This window comes from Chiloscyllium punctatum, chromosome 3, assembly GCF_047496795.1.
Source record: "Chiloscyllium punctatum isolate Juve2018m chromosome 3, sChiPun1.3, whole genome shotgun sequence".
Classification (NCBI taxonomy): domain Eukaryota; kingdom Metazoa; phylum Chordata; class Chondrichthyes; order Orectolobiformes; family Hemiscylliidae; genus Chiloscyllium; species Chiloscyllium punctatum.
Genome location: NC_092741.1, coordinates 37,369,511 through 37,388,986, shown reverse-complemented (window position 1 = coordinate 37,388,986; position 19,476 = coordinate 37,369,511). Strand labels below are relative to the sequence as shown.

The 19,476-nt window shown below is 40.7% G+C and overlaps 1 protein-coding gene across 1 annotated transcript in view; it reads left to right on the top strand.

Annotated features, from left to right (window-relative positions):
• The window catches only part of mrps5 (mitochondrial ribosomal protein S5), a 144,038-nt gene extending 133,325 nt beyond the window's left edge, over window positions 1-10,713 (top strand). Inside the window, exons 7-11 of the mRNA XM_072551624.1 lie at window positions 281-327; window positions 1,575-1,632; window positions 5,481-5,543; window positions 7,209-7,345; window positions 10,191-10,713. Coding sequence (XP_072407725.1) covers window positions 281-327; window positions 1,575-1,632; window positions 5,481-5,543; window positions 7,209-7,345; window positions 10,191-10,415 — 530 coding nt within the window. The 3' untranslated portion in view covers window positions 10,416-10,713. The remainder of the gene's footprint in view (window positions 1-280; window positions 328-1,574; window positions 1,633-5,480; window positions 5,544-7,208; window positions 7,346-10,190) is intronic.
• The last annotated feature ends 8,763 nt before the right edge of the window (window positions 10,714-19,476 follow it).

Below are 19,476 nucleotides of genomic sequence, written 5' to 3'. Positions count from 1 at the left end.
ATTTTCCTGCTCCTTGGATGCTGCCTGACCTGCTGTGCTTTTCCAGCACCACTCTGATCTTGATATGTACTCATGAGTTTTAGTGCCAAGGACAGCATTAGTGATATGACTCCTGTAGATCCTTTTTTTGATCCGTTTTTATATCTGTTCTTGCAATAAATTTTTTATTAATTGATTATTAATTTTTAAGTGACCTATACTACTTGATAAGACTTTCTTTAATATGTCCTCTATTAAACCAGAGTAGGGACTGATTAACATTTATTAAAATTCTATTCAGGTTTTGCATTAGGTAAAGCACCTGACAGAACAACTGCTCTCCGAAAGGTAGGAATTTGAGATGTTTTTTAATTATTATGCATTTGATGTTGTACTTAAGAGTAGACTGAGCATGATAATGAAATTTGGAGGGCACATTGCTCACAGGAGCTACATTTTGAGAATAAATAAAGGAAACACCCTATTTTTATGCACCTGCTTCGAAGAAGTAGTTTCAAAGTTCAAATATCTAACTCCTAAAGCATCTCCTTTCCAGTTGTGGTTCTGAAAATATTACATTATCCTGTTACTTGGCCTTCATTGCCAAATTGGTATCTGTTTCCACCACTCCTTTCTAGCCTAGTCAAAGCAGTGAGAACAGAGTGTGGAGAGCCAAGAGGATATGCAAGTTTCAGCTCCCAGGCCATCGGCCTGTGCCTGTGGTTATGAGAGCCCTCCACATCCTGAATGGATATTGTTAAAAAGTTGATTCCATTAAATTAATGTTCATGTAACCTTCACATTTACAGTTTCATGATGTCCTCTGAACTTTTATTTTGTACACCAGAAGCCAAATTGAGTGAACCATACAGTAACCTGCAGCATCTCCATTCAAACACACATTATATTGCTTCTGATTTGTTTTCACCATTGGTTTTATTTATTGGCCCATGGTGGATACCAAAAAATGGTTTGACTTGTAACATGTTTAACTGTCGGACGGAATAAACCTGAGCTATTGTGAAAGTGTCCAAATAGTTTTACCCAAGCTGTCAATGTTCCATAGCACACTGACTGGGGGAGCACAATCTTGGTTACTGGAGTTACAAGCACAGCGCCACTTTCTGTGAAGAACTGCTATAAGCCCACCTCAGCATTCTAGCACTCTGCAGAATACCAGTTTTTGCCCATCTTCAAATGCTCCTTCTAAGTACACATCGATTTGCCAACCCCAGCTTGTATGAGAGAAATATCCATGGCAATAATTCCTCCACTGCCACCCTCAGTGCAGCCTTGATGTCAGCTCACTGGCAAAGGGCCTCTGGTAGGTCACCACCGTTTCTGGTAGTTTTCCTATTGCTGTGCATCACTCCCCAATCCAATGGCTGTTCTGAGAAAAAGCAACAATATTAGCTCAGATCAGCCAACATATCTCTCTATTGGCTGAGTAGACCAGAGCTGAGTTGAACTGCTTTGCTTCTGAAATTACATTATTTACCTCATTTATAAACATCATCATGTTTCTTGTCTTAATCGTCTGGTTCAATAAACCATTCAATGCTTCATTTTAGCTGTTTATTTTGTCGAATTTATAGGCTAAGAACAGAGCTATCCATTACTTGTACTACATTGAACGATACAACAACCAAACCAGTAAGTATCTATTGTGAATCATTCCAAACTTCTCTCAACTTTACAATTATAACTTAGTATGTCATCAGAGACCATGGCTGATGTGTGTGCAAGAATCTTGTGGCAGTGAAGACAAATACTGGTCTCTGTATTTATATCAAAATAATTTTCAGGATTTGCAATATTTCACCAATTTACTTCATATCTGAACATTTAGGTGCATACAAGGTGTACCTGCCAGCATGCCAGAGTGAACAGGAACATTTTTCTGAGTGATTTAGGACAGAAATGAAAGCAGTGACCATGAAACTGCAAGAAGACGTTGCTCATTGTGTTTTTCATGCATTGCCTTGATTTTAAACATACTGTCTGTCCCCACTTGAAATAGCTGATTTCAGACAATTACATAAATAAAAGCTCTGCTCAATGTATTTGTGTGCTACAATCTGTTTGGTAGCAGTAGGGTCTTTATCAAACAAGCCATGTAGCAAAGTCTTTCAGAATTCTACACATGCTGGAAAGGTGCTGTAGACTGAGAAGTAGCAAAAGTAACTCTACTGTTAAAGAAGGGGTGAGTAGAGGAGAGAGCATTTGGAGAACTGATAAGAGAAAACCTTCGAATCTGTTATGAAGAATTTGATTACTGCACACTTGTAGTCATAGAGATGAACAGCACAGAGACAGACCCTCATCCATGCCAGCCAGATATGCTAACCCACTCTAGTCCCACCTACCAGCATTGGCCCGTATCTCTCCAAACCCTTCCTATTCATTTACCCATCTAGATCCCTTTTAAATGAATTGTACTAGCCTCCACCACTTCCTCTGGCAGCTCATTCCATACGCGTACCACCCTCTGCATGAAAAGGTGGTTTCTTTTATATCTTTTCCCTCTCTCCCTAAACCTATGCCCTCTAGTTCTGGACTCCCCCACCCAGGGAAGAGACTTTGTATATTTATCCTATCCGTGCCCCTCATGATTTTATAAACCTCTATAAAGTCACCCCTCAGCCTCCGATGCTCCAGGGAAAACAGGCCAGCCTATTCAACCTCTCCCTATAACTCAAATCCTCCAACCGTGGCAACATCCTTGTAAATCTTTTCTGAACCCTTTCAAGCTTCATGACATCCTTCCGATAGGAAGGAGACCAGAATTGCACACAATATTCCAAAAGTGGCCTAACCAATATCCCGTATGGCTGCAACTTGACCTCCCAACTCCTGTACTCAATACTCTGACCAATAAAGGAAAGCATACCAAACGCCACCTTCACTAACCTATCTACCTGCGATTCCACTTTCAAGGAACTATGAACCTGCACTCCAAGGTGTCTTTGTTCAGCAACACTCCCTCGGACCTTACCATTAAGTGTATAAGTCCTGCCAACCCAAAATGCATTTAGCTGAATTAAACTCCATCTGCCAATTCTCAGCCCAGTGGCCCATCTCATCAAAATTCTGTTGTAATCTGAGGTAACCTTCTTTGCTGTCCACTGCACCTCCAATTTTGGTGTCATCTGCAAATTTACTAACTGTACCTCTTATGCTCGCATCCAAATCATTTATGTAAATGATGAAAAGTAGTGGACCCAGCACAGATCCTTGTGGCACTCCACTGGTCACAGGCCTCCAGTCTGAAAAACAACCCTCCACCATCACCCTCTATTGTCTACCTTTGAGCCAAGTCTATATCCAAATGGCTAGTTCTCCCTGTATTCCATGAGATCTAACCTTGCTAATCAGGCTCTCATGGGGAACCTTGTTGGAACACCTTACTGAAGCCCATATAGACAATGTTCACCGCTCTGCCCTCATCAGTCCTCTTTGTTACCTCTTCAAAATAACTCTATCAAGTTTGTGAAACATGATTTCCTACGCACAAAGCCATGTTAACGATCCTTAATTAGTCCTTGCCTTTCCAAATACATGTACGTCCTGTCTCTCAGGATTCCCTCCAACAACTTGCTCACTACCGATGTTGGACTCGCCCGTCTATAGTTCCCTGGCTTGCCCTTACCACTTTTCTTAAGCAATGGCACTACGTTAGCCAGCCTTCAGTCTTCCGGCACCTCACCTGTGACTATCGATGATACAAGTATCTCAGCAAGAGGCCCAGCCATCACTTCCCTAGCTGCCCACAGAGTTCTAGGGTACACCTGATCAGGTCCTGGGGTTTTATATACTTCTGTGTGTTTCAAGACATCCAGCACTTCCTCCTCTGTAATATGGACATTTTGCAAGATGTCACCATCTATTTCCCTACATTCTATATCTTCCATGTCCTTTTCCACAGTAAACACTAATGTTAAATACTCGTTTAGTATCTCCCCCACCTCCTTTGGCTCCACACAACTGCCACCTTGCTGAGGTTTGAGGGGCCCTATTCTCCTCCCTAGTTACCCTTTTGTCCTTAATGTATTCACGGTGACTCAATGGTTAGCACTGCTGCCTCACAGTGCTAGGGTCCCAGGTTCGATTCCAGCCTCGGGTGACTGTCTGTGTGGAGTTTGCACATTCTCCCCATGTCTGCGTGGGTTTCCTCTGGGTGCTCCGGTTTCCTCCCACAGTCCAAAGATGTGCAAGTCAGGTGAATTGGTCATGCTAAATTTGCCCATAGTGTTAGGTGCATTAGTCAGAGGGAAATGGGTGGGTTACTCTTCGGAGGGTCGGTGTGGACTGGTTGGGCAGGAGGGCCTGTTTCCACACTGTAGGGAATCTAATCTAATCTAATCTAATCTAAAAACCCTTTGGATTCTCCTTCACTCTATTTGACAAAATAAGGAAAAATTGGCAGTCAACTCGGATAGATGAAAGAGAAGTCATTAGATTAGATGATTAGATTACTTACAGTGTGGAAACAGGCCCTTCGGCCCAACAAGTCCACACCACCCCGCCGAAGCGTAACCCACCCATACCCCTACATCTACATCTACCCCTTACCTAACACTACGGGCAATTTAGCATGACCAATTCACCTGACCTGCACATCTTTGGACTGTGGGAGGAAACCGGAGCACCTGGAGGAAACCCACACAGACACAGGGAGAATGTGCAAACTCCACACAGTCAGTCGCCTGAGGCGGGAATTGAACCCGGGTCTCTGGCGCTGTGAGGCAGCAGTGCTAACCACTGTGCCAACGTGCCGCCCACATTGGAATTTTGAGCTTGTTAATTGTATGCTGTATAAGGATTTGCAAAAGGCTTTTGATTAGGTCCCACACAAAAAGTTAATCAACAAAATTCGAAATTATGGAATTTGAGGTATTGTGTTAACATGCATTAAGACCCATCAATACTTGCAATCCCAACCTTGGTCACCCTACAACCAAGTCTCTGTTATTATCAGGTCGTACACAGTTTAATCATTGCTAACCATTCTTTATTTTGTTATGCTGCATTTTCTCAGATATTGAACGATTAACTCTGGTCTTTTGCAATGTCATGCCTTATCTAGTGGTGCACTTTTAAATTTATACTTTCTCTGCCTACCACATTCTGATTGTCATTTCCAAATCACTGCACTACTTTATTTCTTTGTTGTTTCTCTTTGATGTACCGCCTCTCCTCTCGTGTGATCACTTCCCATGACAGCTCCCCACCCCCTCTCAAATATAGCTTAAATAATGTACCATCCGTATTATACGACTTGACAGAACACAGGTCCAGGCACAGTTTGGATGAAGCCTTTTCACAATGATACAGTTCCCACTGTCGCCTATACCTGTGCCCTTGAGTTTTTGGATGAATTAATCTGTCTAATCTTGTTTATGCCAATTTCCTCTAACTCAGGTAATTGTCCAAAGAGATTTCCTTTGAGATTCTTTTAAACTTTTATGTTCTGTCTAAAATATATTTTGTCTTTAATTCAGTTTATCAGGATATAACATCGAAGTTCAAACGAACAACAATCAAAATGAAGAAACAAAACTACGGTAAGACTAATGTGTGAAAATTGCCTGCATCTTTAGGTGCACAGTACTAATTAATTCATTTACATTTGCATCATGTTGAAGGGGAACATCCATTACTTCATTAACTTAACAATGAAGAATGTTTTGGTCAAAATGCAAAAGTTGAAATTATCTTTCAGGTGCTTCTCATAATTTCCTTTCTTAATTCTTACGGCAGAGTGAGAATTAAAAACACTAAAAAACGTATAGGAAATTCGTGACCTAAATCTTAAGTTATTTTTTCACTGCTTACTGGCATAATTTTGTCCTTTTTGAAGGACAGCTGATATGTTCTTCAAAGTCACTTTCATCAAAGCCCCTCAAAGTGTCCTCTCAAATTTCCATTTAACTTCCCAATGCCCCCTCAAACTATGAATATACCTAACTCCCCAGTCACTCTGCTGAGTTCAAATCTTCAGACTGTGGTTTCCACTGCACAACCTTTGTCAAAGAAATTCTTAGCCAATCCATTTGTCTAAACTATTCATAAGCATAGGAATATAAATAATGGTAATGTCTCTGTTAGCCCCACAATCCGTGATGTTAATGAGTTTTAATGCACATCAGTATTTCAGTATTTTTATTTCAAGATCAAAACTAGGAGAGTGGAAATCAAAGTAGAGTCTGCTGATGGTTTAAAGAAATTCTAAACTTCTATTTGCAGGGGAACCTTGATTATCCAAACGAGGTGGGTGGGCACTATTTCGTTTGGATAATTGATTATTTAGTTAGTTGATTCAAGGCCTTTCCTCTGGGGCTCGGAGTTTTCTGTAAAGTCTGCTCCCCGTTCAGGAGATGGGGCAGCAGCATTACGTGCGCGAGGCCCCACCTCCTCTCTTTCTGCCCCCACCCACACACACACACCCCCCCCCCCCAACCCCGTCCAACACCATGCCCCATCCAACCCCCCCCAAAATCCATCCAACACCGCCCCAACCCCCACCCCGACCGCCCTCCCCCAAACCTGTCCAACACTGCCCCAACTTCCCCCATCCCCCAAACTGCATTCATCACCGCCCCCTGTTCACGCCCCCCCCAAATCCGTCCAACACTGCCCCCACTCCCTGATTTTCACCCCCCCTCCCCCAAACCTGTCCAACACTGCCCCCACCCACTCACCAGGGCAGCCAGATTGGACACCAACAGCAAGACTGCCTCTGCTGCCTTTCGGGGATGCACGCACACAACTTTTTTTACTGCAGCTTTTTGACAGGTTCCACCTTTGCCTGTACATGACAATGTTGGGGAGATTATCTGGGGAAGGGGGGGGTTTAGGGTACACCCCTGTGTAGAACTCCAGGGAGGTGTGGGTAGAGAGAGAGAGGGCGGGAGGTCAGTCATTTGGAGATGGTGCCTGGGCTCCCATCAGTCCAGCATTGTTCTCAGCAGTACTTCAGTAAGCAGAGTTCACTTTGAATCACTGCAAACAAAAGATGCAATCAGTGTTGGAAACACGTTTTTGATGTCATGTTTCTGTCGGAACCTCAAGATCTCTTTCGCATAATCTGATATTCAGATAATCGAGGTTCCTCTGTAAAGCCTTCTGGATACCATGCAGCTGTTCTTCCACCTCTTATTGTAACTTCAGTAGAGCTAATCCACAAATGTGCGAGGTTTTTAAGCATATTAATTATACTTGTGCCTCAGGGTATGGACTGCATTGTCATCGAGCAATCATTACAATATGCAAATTAATTGGAATTAAGGACATGTATGCCAAGGTTACTGGATCAACCAATCTATTGAATCTTACCAGAGCCCTCTTCCAAGGATTGTCAAAACAGGTAAAGCATTTAAAATCCAATGGTTACTGTTTGTCTCTTTTCAGTTTTGACTGAATCACATTTGATAAGCGACAATAAACCAGTTTGGATTGCTGTCAGTCAGATATCAAGTTGTTTATTAAAGTTTATATTTGAACTAATCTGAACTTGGTATATTAAATCTAGACTTTATATTAAAGGTCAATTAATTTTTGTCAGCCCCTGTATTGCCTTGTTTTCTCTCTCGGTGTGTCTCTGTAGCTCAGAGAATAAGATGATGTGGCTGCAGCAATCTGTCTCACCTGCTCTGTTAGACATCCTGCTACATGTTAGTTTTTATTGACTTCGGTCTGTCATTTTTGAGGGTTAGGCCACTCTTTTATGGACAAAATCACTGCAAATCACTGTCATTGCTTTATGCAGGGTGGCTAACCAGAAAACGCTCTCACTCTTTCTGCCTGTCATCAGACATGTTGGAAGGATTTACAAGCAGGTATTCGGTGTGTTTGGTCACATTACAAATGTATCTGCTATGCCAATAAGTCCTGGTCTGGACTGAAACCCAGAACGTCTGGCTCTGAGGTTAGGAACATTACCACTGTGCCACAAGACCACCTCCAGATCTGCTTGCTGTCTATTTACGACCACTTTTCAGCTGATTCCTTTAAGAGGGAAGAATTAGCTGTAAAAGAAGAGAACGAAAACTTCATGTGAGATATAAAACCTTATAAACATTGGCTAGGCCACAGCTAGAGTATTGTGTGCAGTTCTGGAATCCACATCATTGGAAAGATGTGATTGCACACACACTGCAGTACAGAGAAGATTTACCAAAATGCTGCTTGGGATAAATTTGTTATAGTTATGAAGAGAAATTTGATAGTCTGGAATTGTTTTCCTTCGAGGAGACTGGAGGGACATGATTGAGATGTGTAAAGTTATGAGAGACATAAGTAGGGTGGACAGGAAGGAACTTTCCTCCTTTTATGGGAGGATCAGTGGTTGGGGAATAGATTTAAGGCAAGGGTCAGAATCTTTCACGGGAATGTGAGGAATCACTTTTTCACTCTGAAGGTATTGAGAATCAAAAAACCCCTGGTTATGAGATGGTAGAGGTAGAAACACTCATAACATTTAAGAGGTATTAGATGTGCACTTGTGTTGCTAAGGCATACGAGGCTATGGGCCAAGTATTGGAAAATGGGAATAAAGATGAGATCTCAAACGAAGGTCTTGCCCGCCTTTTTGTTCATATTAAAGATGCCATCATGACGAGAGGTAAAAATCACACTACACCAGGTTATAGTCCCAACAGGTTTATTTGGAAGTACAAGCTTCCGGAATGCTGTTGTGATTTTTAACTTTGTCCACCCTGGTCCAACACCGACACATCCACATCATTATGAATAGAATCATGGAGAAGTACAGCATGGAAACAGACCCTTTGGTCCAACTCACTGAACAGTTATCCTGAATTAATCTAATCCCATTTGCCAGCATCCCTCTAAATTCTTCCATTTCATGTGTCCATCTGGATGTCTATTAAATGTACCAGCCTCTGCCATTTCCTCTGGCAGTTCATTCCACGTATGCGCCATCCTCTGTCTGAAAATGTCGTACTGTAGGTCCCTTTTAAATCTATCACCTTAAACCTAAGCCCTCTAGTTTTGGGCTCCCCTAGTCTGGGGAAACAACCTTGGTTGAAAGACTTTTGCCCAAAACGTCGATTCTCCTGCTCCTCTGATGCTGCCTGACCTGGTATGCTTTTCCAGCAACACATTCTCAACTCTTGACTGTTCAGCGCTGAGGGATTGCTGCAGTGCTGAGGGATGACCAGAAATGCCTCTTTCAGGAGAGATCTCAGACTAAGGTCTTTTCGTGATGGTTCAAGATCCCAACAAAGAAGAATGTGGGGTTTCTCCCTGGGGTAACTATTTATCTCCCAACTAATATCACAAAAAAATGGATGTTGTGCTCATGGGGGAGCAGTACGGCGGCTCAGTCGTTAGCACTGCTGCCTCACAGCGCCATGGACCCGGGTTCGATTCTACCCTCAGGTGACTGTGTGGAGTTTGCACATTCTCCCCGTGTCTACGTGGGTTTCCTCTGGGTGCTCCGGTTTCCTCCCACAGTCCAAAGATATGCTGGTTAGGTGGATTGGCCATGCTAAATTGCCCAGTGTTGAGGGATATGTAGGTTAGGGGCATTAGTCAGGGGGAAATGTAGAGTAACAGCGTAAGGGAATGGGTCTGGTCGGATACTCTTTGGGAGGGGAGGCGGGTGGGGGTGGGGGTGGGGGTGGGGGGGCGGAGGGGGGTGGTGTCAGTGTGGACTTGTTGAGCCAAATGACCTGCTTCCACACTGTAGTCATTCTATTACCAATAATTAACTGGTTGTTTTTGACCAGCACAGACGTGATGAGCAGAAAGGCCTTTGCTGAGTTGTAAATCACTATAATTCCAGGGAGCGAGATACAGCATTAAGCATTTTCGTGCCTGTTCACAACTGGGCTTTTTGGGTTCTCCATTGATCACTGTCCCTGTGTACCCACGAAAAGCATTTAAGCAAATTACTTAGTAGACTTGAGTTTATGCACAATTTTTGGAGAATTTTATAAGTCTGTCTCTATCAGCTGTTTAATCTGCTTTCAACAATATCCTGAAACCCCTCTATGTAACAGTGTACGTTTTAAAATTATGAATATATTAAGGTACAATAAAGGTATATGTCTGTTACTCCTGTATCTTTTTGAGCTAGATAAATTAACAACAAAATTTTTATTGTCTTTAATTTGGCTAAAAGTGGTGGTAAGATATAGAATAAAAATATTTCATCCTATTTACTACCTTGTGCTTCAATCCCACAGGAGACTCATCAAGACTTAGCTGATAAGAAGGGGTTACATGTAGTAGAGTTCCGAAATGAGTGTGGGCCTTTCCCCCTGATTGCTGCCTCCCCACGAGGACCAGTCAGGAAGATGCCTGAACCTGAAGATGAAATTCCCGACACCAAATTGGATTGGAGTGAAGTGAAAGCAGCACAGGGTATGAAACAATCAGTCTGGGCAAATGTCAAGCGTACAATTTGGTGACCATCTGGTACTTCCTGGTAAATGCTGTTAAGGCAGTTTTACTTACAGAATTTGCAAAGGAAATGAGAGATCCTGGCTGAGAACACAAAGTCTCTGCAGCGTGTGACACAAGGCAGAAGGATGACATGTTTAACAACATCAGCCCTGATCGTAGTTTATGGATGAAAGGATTGGCTAATTAAATATTTTTCCAGTGCGTTGCAGTTTCTTTATCTGGAACAATGGAGCTTTGTGAACATATGTTAAAGTTTGTTGTCTTCCATCATAAAATGAATAAAATCCATTGTGTTTAATAAAATATTGACTTTGTTGGTGTTAATCCAAAATTAATTTTCTTGTGCATGGTGCAGCTGCTGGGAGAGAGGGGAATTGCACATTAATGCAACATTCCAAATATCATCAAAAAATGTGTCCATTGTGTCCACTTTGAATAGCGTTGTAAAATACAATATGATTAATCAATAAGTGTTGGCCCTGCCATTAATGTATTGTGGTTAACATTTTAAAATGCTTTCAAAGAGAAACCACCAGCAAGTAACTTTTTCTTTAGAAGGCATTAGTAATATTACAGGATTTAATATAAAACATTACAGTTTCTGCAGATTCACTCATTGCTCTTTTTCATCTTTGGTAAGTATAGTTTAAACTACAGATGTGAAAGAAATGCATCAAGCTTATTTTTACTAACACTCATATTAACTTTAAATGGTTAATTGATACAATTTTAATATTTAAGCTGATACTTTTTAAAAATAATATTTATAAATCTACTTTTGAAGAACAAAATTTTCATGCAATTTAGGGGCAAAATCTTAGTCGGCACTTAAGTAGAAAACTTCAGTTTGATTTTGGAGAACAAGCAAGTAACAAAAAGGTAGATTGAAAACAGAACAGATCTGATGCCTTCATTTTAACTGCCTCTTGCTGACTTACGCCAGGTTCTATTTCAAGAATGCTTACATGCTAGTCTTGGGAGATCTATTATATATAGCTTATAATTGCCCTCTTCAGTAGCCACTGGTGCATCTTATTCATTTTTTTTCTGAATTTTATGCAGCGTATGCTTTATAGCAGAATATAAAATGACTAACGATGTTTCTAAACCAACACTTCAGCAGTATGTAAACACCGAGATGAATGATGTGTGTTAACTAATAGGTGGTTAAGTGGAAGGCTATCCAGTTTTACCTAGAATATTGTGATTGTTTTAAATAAAATGCTGAAGAATCACATTTGCATAAATTATTGAAAAGGATGAATGCCTGATAGTTTGTATTTAAAGCTATTATTTCTCTACAAATAAGCTGTGAAGCTTCCCACTTTATCTAATTGTGGTAAATCTCTATTAGAGTTGATTAAATCTCGATGTTCTACTTTATTTCCAGTATAATTACTAATCTCTGACATCTGGTGACCATTACCAGCAGTGGAATGTGCTTGCCGACACTGGTCCTCCTAATTTGTAGAGCATTTATTAGTCCATGCGCTGAACCAACCTCCTGTAAAATGTTCATTCAAATTTACTCGGTGCTGAAGAGTTTCCGGTACTTAAGAATCAGAGTGTTACAGCATGGAAAAAGGCCCTTTGGCCCATCATGTCTTTACTGTTCCTGAAGCATCTGTCTACTCTAATCTCACTTCCCAGCACTTGGCCCATAACCTTGTACTCTTTGGCATTTTAGGAGTTCATCTAGATGCCAGTTAAATGTTATGAAGGTTCCTGCCAATACCATCCTTTTTAGGCATAGAGTCACACAGCATGGAAACAGTCCCTTCAGTCCAACTCATCCATGCTAACCAAGTATCCTAAATTGAACAGCCTGCGCTTGGCCTGTAACCCTTGAAACCTTTCCTGCTCACGTACCTGTCCAAATGCCTTTTAAACATCTATTTGTAAACATCACTACTACTACCTCTGGTGGCTCGTTCTATATACGCATCACCCACTGAAGGTCCCTTTGAAATCCTTCTCTCTCATCTTAAACATGTGTCCTTTAGTTTTTGACTCCCCTGCCCTAAGAAAAAGACCTTGGCTGTTCACCTTATCAGTGCCCCTCATGATTTTATAAACCTCTATAAGGTCACCCCTCAGCCTCTGACACACCAGGGGGAAAAAAGTCCCAGCCTGCCTAGCGCCTCCCTATAATTCAAACCCTCCTGTCCCAGCAACATTCTTGTAAATCTTTTCTGCACCTTTCCCCATTTAATAACATACTTCCTATAGCAGGGAAACCAAAACTGTACACAATTCTGAAGGTGGCCTTACCAAATGTTTTATATAGCTGCAATATGACATCCCAACTCATACTCAATGCTGTGACCAATAAAGGGAAGTGGGCCAAACGCTGCCTTCACCACCCTGTCTACCTGTAATGCCACCTTCAAGGAACTATGTACCTGCAGCCCTAAGTGTCTCTGTTCAACAATACTCCCCAGGCCATGCTATGAATGAGAAGGTTTCTCCTGAGTCTTGTCCAAAACACCCGTCCTTGATCTTATATCTATGCCCCTGGTAATTAACCCATCTATGAAGGGAGAGCTTCTTTCTATCCATATCCCTTCTAGATCTCAATCAAGATCTGTCTTCTGCCTTGTTTGCTGTAAGGGAAACATCCTTAGCCTCTGTTCATAGCTGACATGCGTCAGTCCAGGCAACACCCTGGTGAATCACCTATACGTGCTCTCCAGTGTAACTAAATCCTTCTTGTAATATGAGGACGAGACCTGCAGATAATAACAGAGCTGCGTCTTAAGCAATAAACTTCCACTGCTCCATTACAACTATGCAACTCTTGTTTTCTATGTATATAGGAGGCATAGAATATATATCTTACATGTCTATGCACACCAAAGTTCTGCTGATCCTCTGTACTGACAAGTATCCTACCATTTACCATGTATTCTCCTGCCTTATTAGTCCTACCAAAATATATCACTTCACACTTTTCAGGATTAAATTTCATCTGCCACTGTTCTGCCATCTGGTCAGCTTGTATATACCTTCCTGTAACCTCAAGCTTTCCTTCTGGCTGTTTACCATCCCAATATTTGTGTCAATCTGTGAACTTACTTACCCTGTTATATTTTATTTCAGATTAAGCCATTAACTTCAATAAAGTAAAAGGTAAAAATTGGTTCTTCTGCACCATTTCAAAAGGAAACATTTTGAAATTGGGCCAGCTAATTTATTTGGAGGCTTCTAGGTTGGCCAGCAAAAGTGGATTTTAGGCCCTAAAAGCAATAAGTGTTGGTATACTTCTCCCTGATTCTGATCAAAGTGTAGAAAATAAATAATCCACAGTTAAACAGTTTATAATGAAAATCTGTATATCATTTTAAGTATATCAAGGAGATTTTAATCAATCCTGGATTTATAATAACTCAAAGCATTTTACAGGCAGTGAATTACTTCAGATTGTAGTGGCAGCTGCAAGTAGGAAACTTAATGATGTTTTGTTCATCTCTCTGGGATATGTGGTACTGTATATTCACCTCTGTGAGTTGGTGCAACATGTTTTGCCAACAGCATTTGGTGATGGAGCAGAATGGAAGCAGGTGACCATGTGGCACCTTCTTGCAGAAAGCTGTGTCTTTGGCAAGTTGAGGGGCAGTGCCAAATTCTAGAAGCAAGGAGGGCAACTTGGCAGCCTGTGATGCAGAGAGAACCTGATGCCAGGAAAGAGTATCGGAGTGGGCATGGAGCTGTCGGATGCCTAGCCTGACTGACTGGCAGTCCCCTGATCTGAAGTAGTCCCATTGAGAGAGGAGAGAAAGCAGATCAATAGCCAGGAGCTGGAGCGGAGTTCTGGATTGTAAACAACATTGAGGAGCCAGGAGTGTGAATCATGCAGATCAAAACCACCTGTAGTGGCTACAGAACCTAGGCAGTGGTAGTAGAATGGGGCAAATCCACAGTTAGGTGGGCCATCTGGTGAAGACCCCCTGAGAGGTCACATGGAAGGAGATATTCCCTCTTGTTTCTGAGACAGTGTCGCAGAAAATTAGCAAAAGGTGCTACACCAAATGAATTCAGCTATCCACCTGATTAGAAATCTGCAAACCTGGTGGATCTGGAATATTGGACAAATATTCATTGTAAACAGTGAGTTGCTCCAAGGTATGATTTTGCATTAATGTTTATTAAGATTTGTTACAAGTGGAAGAAAGCATCTCTGTTATAATTTGTTTGTTGCCAGTTCTGCACACAATTTGATTGAGGGCTGGGCTATTATTGTATCTTTACTCCTGAGACATGAATAAAGTTGACAATAATGCACATTCCTGGTTGATTCATTTATTAAATCTAGCAAGCACTGACATTAACATAGTTACACAATTTGTTTTCTTCACGTCAAGTATAATGGTGCTTTTTAAACAGCAGAAAGATGAATTACAGGCAGCTAGTAAGATCATTGGAATTGAACACGAATAGCAGTTAGGGATTTTTCTTTTTTTAATTTGACCATCACCTTCAAAAATACACAACACAGAACAAAACACATGGTTGGTATGAACAATATGGACCGAATGGCCCCCTTCTGTGCTGGAGCATTTGTAATCACATTCAACAAGAAGAGCTGGAGAACACCAAGAATTGATAAATGAATCTTTGAAATACCTCAGTTAGAGACATTTAATTACCAAGCATGAATTGTAAGTGCAAACAATATTGCTTTCTTGTAATTTTATAACTCTTTTTCTGCAGAAAGTTTATTACTGTTATAGGAATCTGTGATCGTTTCTAACATAGGAAAGGAATCACATGTAAAAGAAATCCTGACGTTTTCAGGTAATAGAATTGTACTTCCATTATAAAACCTGTTTATAGTAGGTTCTGTCCACTCATTTTTGTTTCACAGTAATAATCTCTCAGATTCACATTATCTAGATTGCGGAGGAATTAAAAATATTTGCTTCACCACAAATCTATTTTGCTCAGCACAATTGATTTTTAACATTCCTTGATCCTTTTCTACCAGCAAGAAATTACTTAGAAACAACTCATTAATACGCATCCAGCATTCTTCATAATGTGTTCTAACTGAAATGGTTGCAGCTCTGTGGAAACTAGGCCTCATCTCACAGTGGTACCTCATAACACTCCCTTTAGGGTGTAAAGCAGCAAATCGTAGCTGTATGGTTGAAAATCTATCTGGAAGATTTGTTTTGCTTTGTTGGAAATGCCCATATCAACCTTATTCAGAGTCTAGATACATCTTGTAGGGTCCACTTTAATGCATTTGCAGTGTTTTTGTTTCTGCAATGTATGGGAAAGAAAGACTTCCATACACAGAGCACCTTTTCACATTGGTTGCATGTCTCAGATCTCTAGGTTAAAAACAATGCAGATTTTTCAAAGTACCATCATTATTACATTGTAGGAAATGCAACAGTTACTTTACAAACAGTGAGGAAATCTGTACTTGTTCTAAGAATATTTAATAAGGACATTTAAGACTTAAGATTTACTGTAAGAAATGCTTGTCCTTGCCTGGAAGCAGTACCAACAAGAAGTCAAGGCCATGTAACCTCAGCAAAGCTGCTGCAGTAGGGGAAGAACACCAAAGGTACGTTTACAATGAACTGTGAACCTAATATGGGTAAATGGAACATAAAGATGATGACTGGGTTAAAGCAAGGATTGCAAAGTTGACAATCCCTCTATCGTATTTCTGTTTTACCAGAGCCAGCCAGACTGTTTAATGAAGTTTATTAAAGGAACACTTTGGAAATCTCTGCATTGGAGACTAACGTAAAATTAACTTGAGTTTCTAAAGAGGTTTACAACTTAGGATGGCATCTATTTCTGACCGATTTGAAAGGAATGGTGTAACTGTTGTGGATAATGCAGTATCATCTGTTCAGTGTGAAGCATGAGAGATCTAACATGTTTGAATTGTAAAGACTGAGATTGTGTGTGGTGGCACATTCATGTGTGGCTTGATGGAGATGCTTGAGATAATCTTTTGTATCTCTAAGCTTTGCTATTCCATGTGTAACTTATGTACTGAATGTAGTTTGATTGATGATGATTTTGATTTGTATTAATATTTTTAAAATATGAAATCTTGTTGGTAATTGCTTATATCTATATCAAAGAGGCTGCAGCAGCTCAACAAGGCAGTTTAACACCACTTCCCTAAGGATGGGCAATAAATGCTGATCCAGCCAACAGCACTGACATCCCATGAATGAATTCTTAAAAGTTGTCATTTAGTTATTTTGGTTTATAGTTCCTCCATGCGAGTTGTAATGTCCTCTTTACTGCATGGAGGTTTCAGTCAATATTACGCAGCCATGCCATTGGGGTGGGCTTAAACTACCCCCCCACCCCTACCCCCACCCCCACCAACAGGTTCAGTGACACTGCCACTTAGTCAAATCAATACTAACACCATTTGTAATAAAGGCTAAAAATGAGTCAAATTTGAAAGCTAAAGAAATGTTTCAACTAGCCTTAGAAAGAATATTTTACTTTCTGGCACGTGTACTGCACATTCATGTCTAAAACATGCTTTCATGAGGTGGAGGTGTCTCTGGCTAGGAAAACAATAGGCAATAAGTAGGTTTAGGGAAAGGATTTTGGTATAATCTCGGGTTTAAATAATGGAATTTCCTCATACCTGACTGAGAATTGGGTTAATAATGAACTTTTTTTTATAATACCAGTGTAATTTTCTTAAGCCATGCTCAGTCTTTGCCCAGAATGGAAGGAAGTTTCCTCTCTTCAGTACCTTTTTACTTTATTATTTGTCGTTGTGATCAGGGAAACACTGACAAAGAAATAGTTGGTGTTTCTCTGTTTCCTCTGATGCCAGTGAATTATTTGCCATTGTGTCAGGGTAAGTCAAGCCATGTATAGGCCAGATGCAATGGAAAAAACAGTTTCCCTTCCATAAATGGTCACTGAATCAGTTAGGATTTTACAGCTAGTCAGTAGTTTTCTTTGTCATTTTTCTGGCACCAGGTTTATTGAATCCAGTTTCACAGCATGCCATGGTGAAACTTGTCACAACCAGGGTTACCAGTCAAGTGCTTACACACTACACTACTCAATTGTTATTATTGAATTCCTCATCATTGACATCCTGAGACTCACAACTGACCAGAAACTTAACTAACAGACCCATAACCACTGTGGCCTACAGAATCTGTGCACTGAACAATGAGTAATTTTCTGCCTTTGCATGTGGACACATGAAGAAGAGTTCTACTGAACTTGACGTTAATTCTGTTTCTCTGTCCACAGATCCTGCCAGACCTGCTGAGTTTCTTCACCTCTGTTTTTGTTTCAGATTAATTTTATTTAATGGAATATACTTTGCTTGCAGACTTGATGAGGCTCTTTTGACAACCCCTCCCAAATCTGGGACCTCTAACATCCAAAAGGACAAGAGAACAACATGAGTTACACATTCATCTGAAATCGCACAGCATCCTGACTTAAAACTATATCACAAAAACTTCATTATCACTGAAGCTAGGAGAAAGTGAGGACTGCAGATGCTGGAGACCAGAGTTGAAAAGTGAGGTGCTGGAAAAGCGCAGCAGGCCAGGCAGCATCTGATGAGCAGGAGAATCGACGTTTCGGGCATCAGCCCTTCTAAAGTCCATTCCTGAAGAAGGGCTTATGCCCGAAACATCAATTCTCCTGCTCGTCAGATGCTGCCTGGCCTGCTGCACTTTTCCAGCACCACACTCTTCAACTCTTATCACTGAAGCTGTCTTCCTAAGAGCAATGTTCAAGTCTTATTACTGCATTAACCCAAGGAGCTCAACCAGTGGTTCATGACACCTTCTTGAGGGAAATGACAGGTAGAGAGTAAATGCTGGTTTTGTCAGCAATGTCGACTTTCTGTCAATGAATAGGTTTATTAAAAATATGTTTTTGATGAATATGAAAAACATAGTTCAGTCAACATTAAAATTGTTTTGACTAAGATTTTCAATTCAAATTTGTTTAAAATTCAAGGAAAAAATGATAGGAGTTCCTCTGAGGCATGTTGTGACAATCTTTGTTCAGACTTTTACCATAGTCTTTTACAGTATTTTAAGTAATTAGCTGATCTAATTTCTGCTAGAGCTGCCAATAGTATAATATTATTTGCATTAATTATAGACATTAGTGGATGTGCAATAATGAAAGAAATGGTCAAAAATAAACAGATGCTAAGTATTTCAGATGCACAGTCATTTTGCACTGTGATTTCTTGTGTAGTACTGTAGAGGTTTAAAGCATGGGTGGTGATTCAGCCCAGCATATCTGTGAAGGCTTTTTGCATCAGCGATCCAAAATTATCCAATTGACCTATTCTATCATGTATCCATACAGCCTCCTCTTCTGTTTACAGTTATCCTACTTTCCCTCAACAATTGTAGAGGTTTTTGCCTCAACTGTCTCCATAAAGTATAAATGCCATAGAAGCAGGGATTAGTACTGGAGCTCTTGAAATCACCAAGCCATTCAAGACAATTATAGCTGCTTCCATGTCCCATTTCCACTTTCCCACCTGCTTCCTAGCTCTACCCTGCGATTTCCCTGAGAAATCAAAAACACATCTGTTCCAGCCTCAAATATGCTTGTTATTGAAGTGCCCTCGACCACCAGGGATGAAGAATAGCAAAGCAATCACTGCTGCAGCAAACGTCAGCCATTCACATTCTCTCAGAAGAAATAAGAGAAAATAATATTTAGATGATAAGACAATAGCAGCAGAAACAGACAATTTGGTTAATTAGTCTGCTCCACCAATGAGATCAGAACTCATCTGATAATCTGCAGCTTCACTTTCCTGCCCCATAATGCATGATTTCTGTACTGGTTAAAAATCTGACTATCCCAACCTTGAATACGCTTAATGACGCCACCTCGACAGCACTCTGCAGTAAAGAGTTCAACAGAATCATTGTCATATTTTTAATCTGTCCTACAAGGAAAAGCAGCGGGTGCAAGTGTGAACACTAGTCCACCTTTGTCATCTGGTGTCAGTATCAGGCACACTCTGCTGTGCACCAACCTGACCCTAATGCTCAGAAAAGTTATTTCACATTGGAAAGTTTC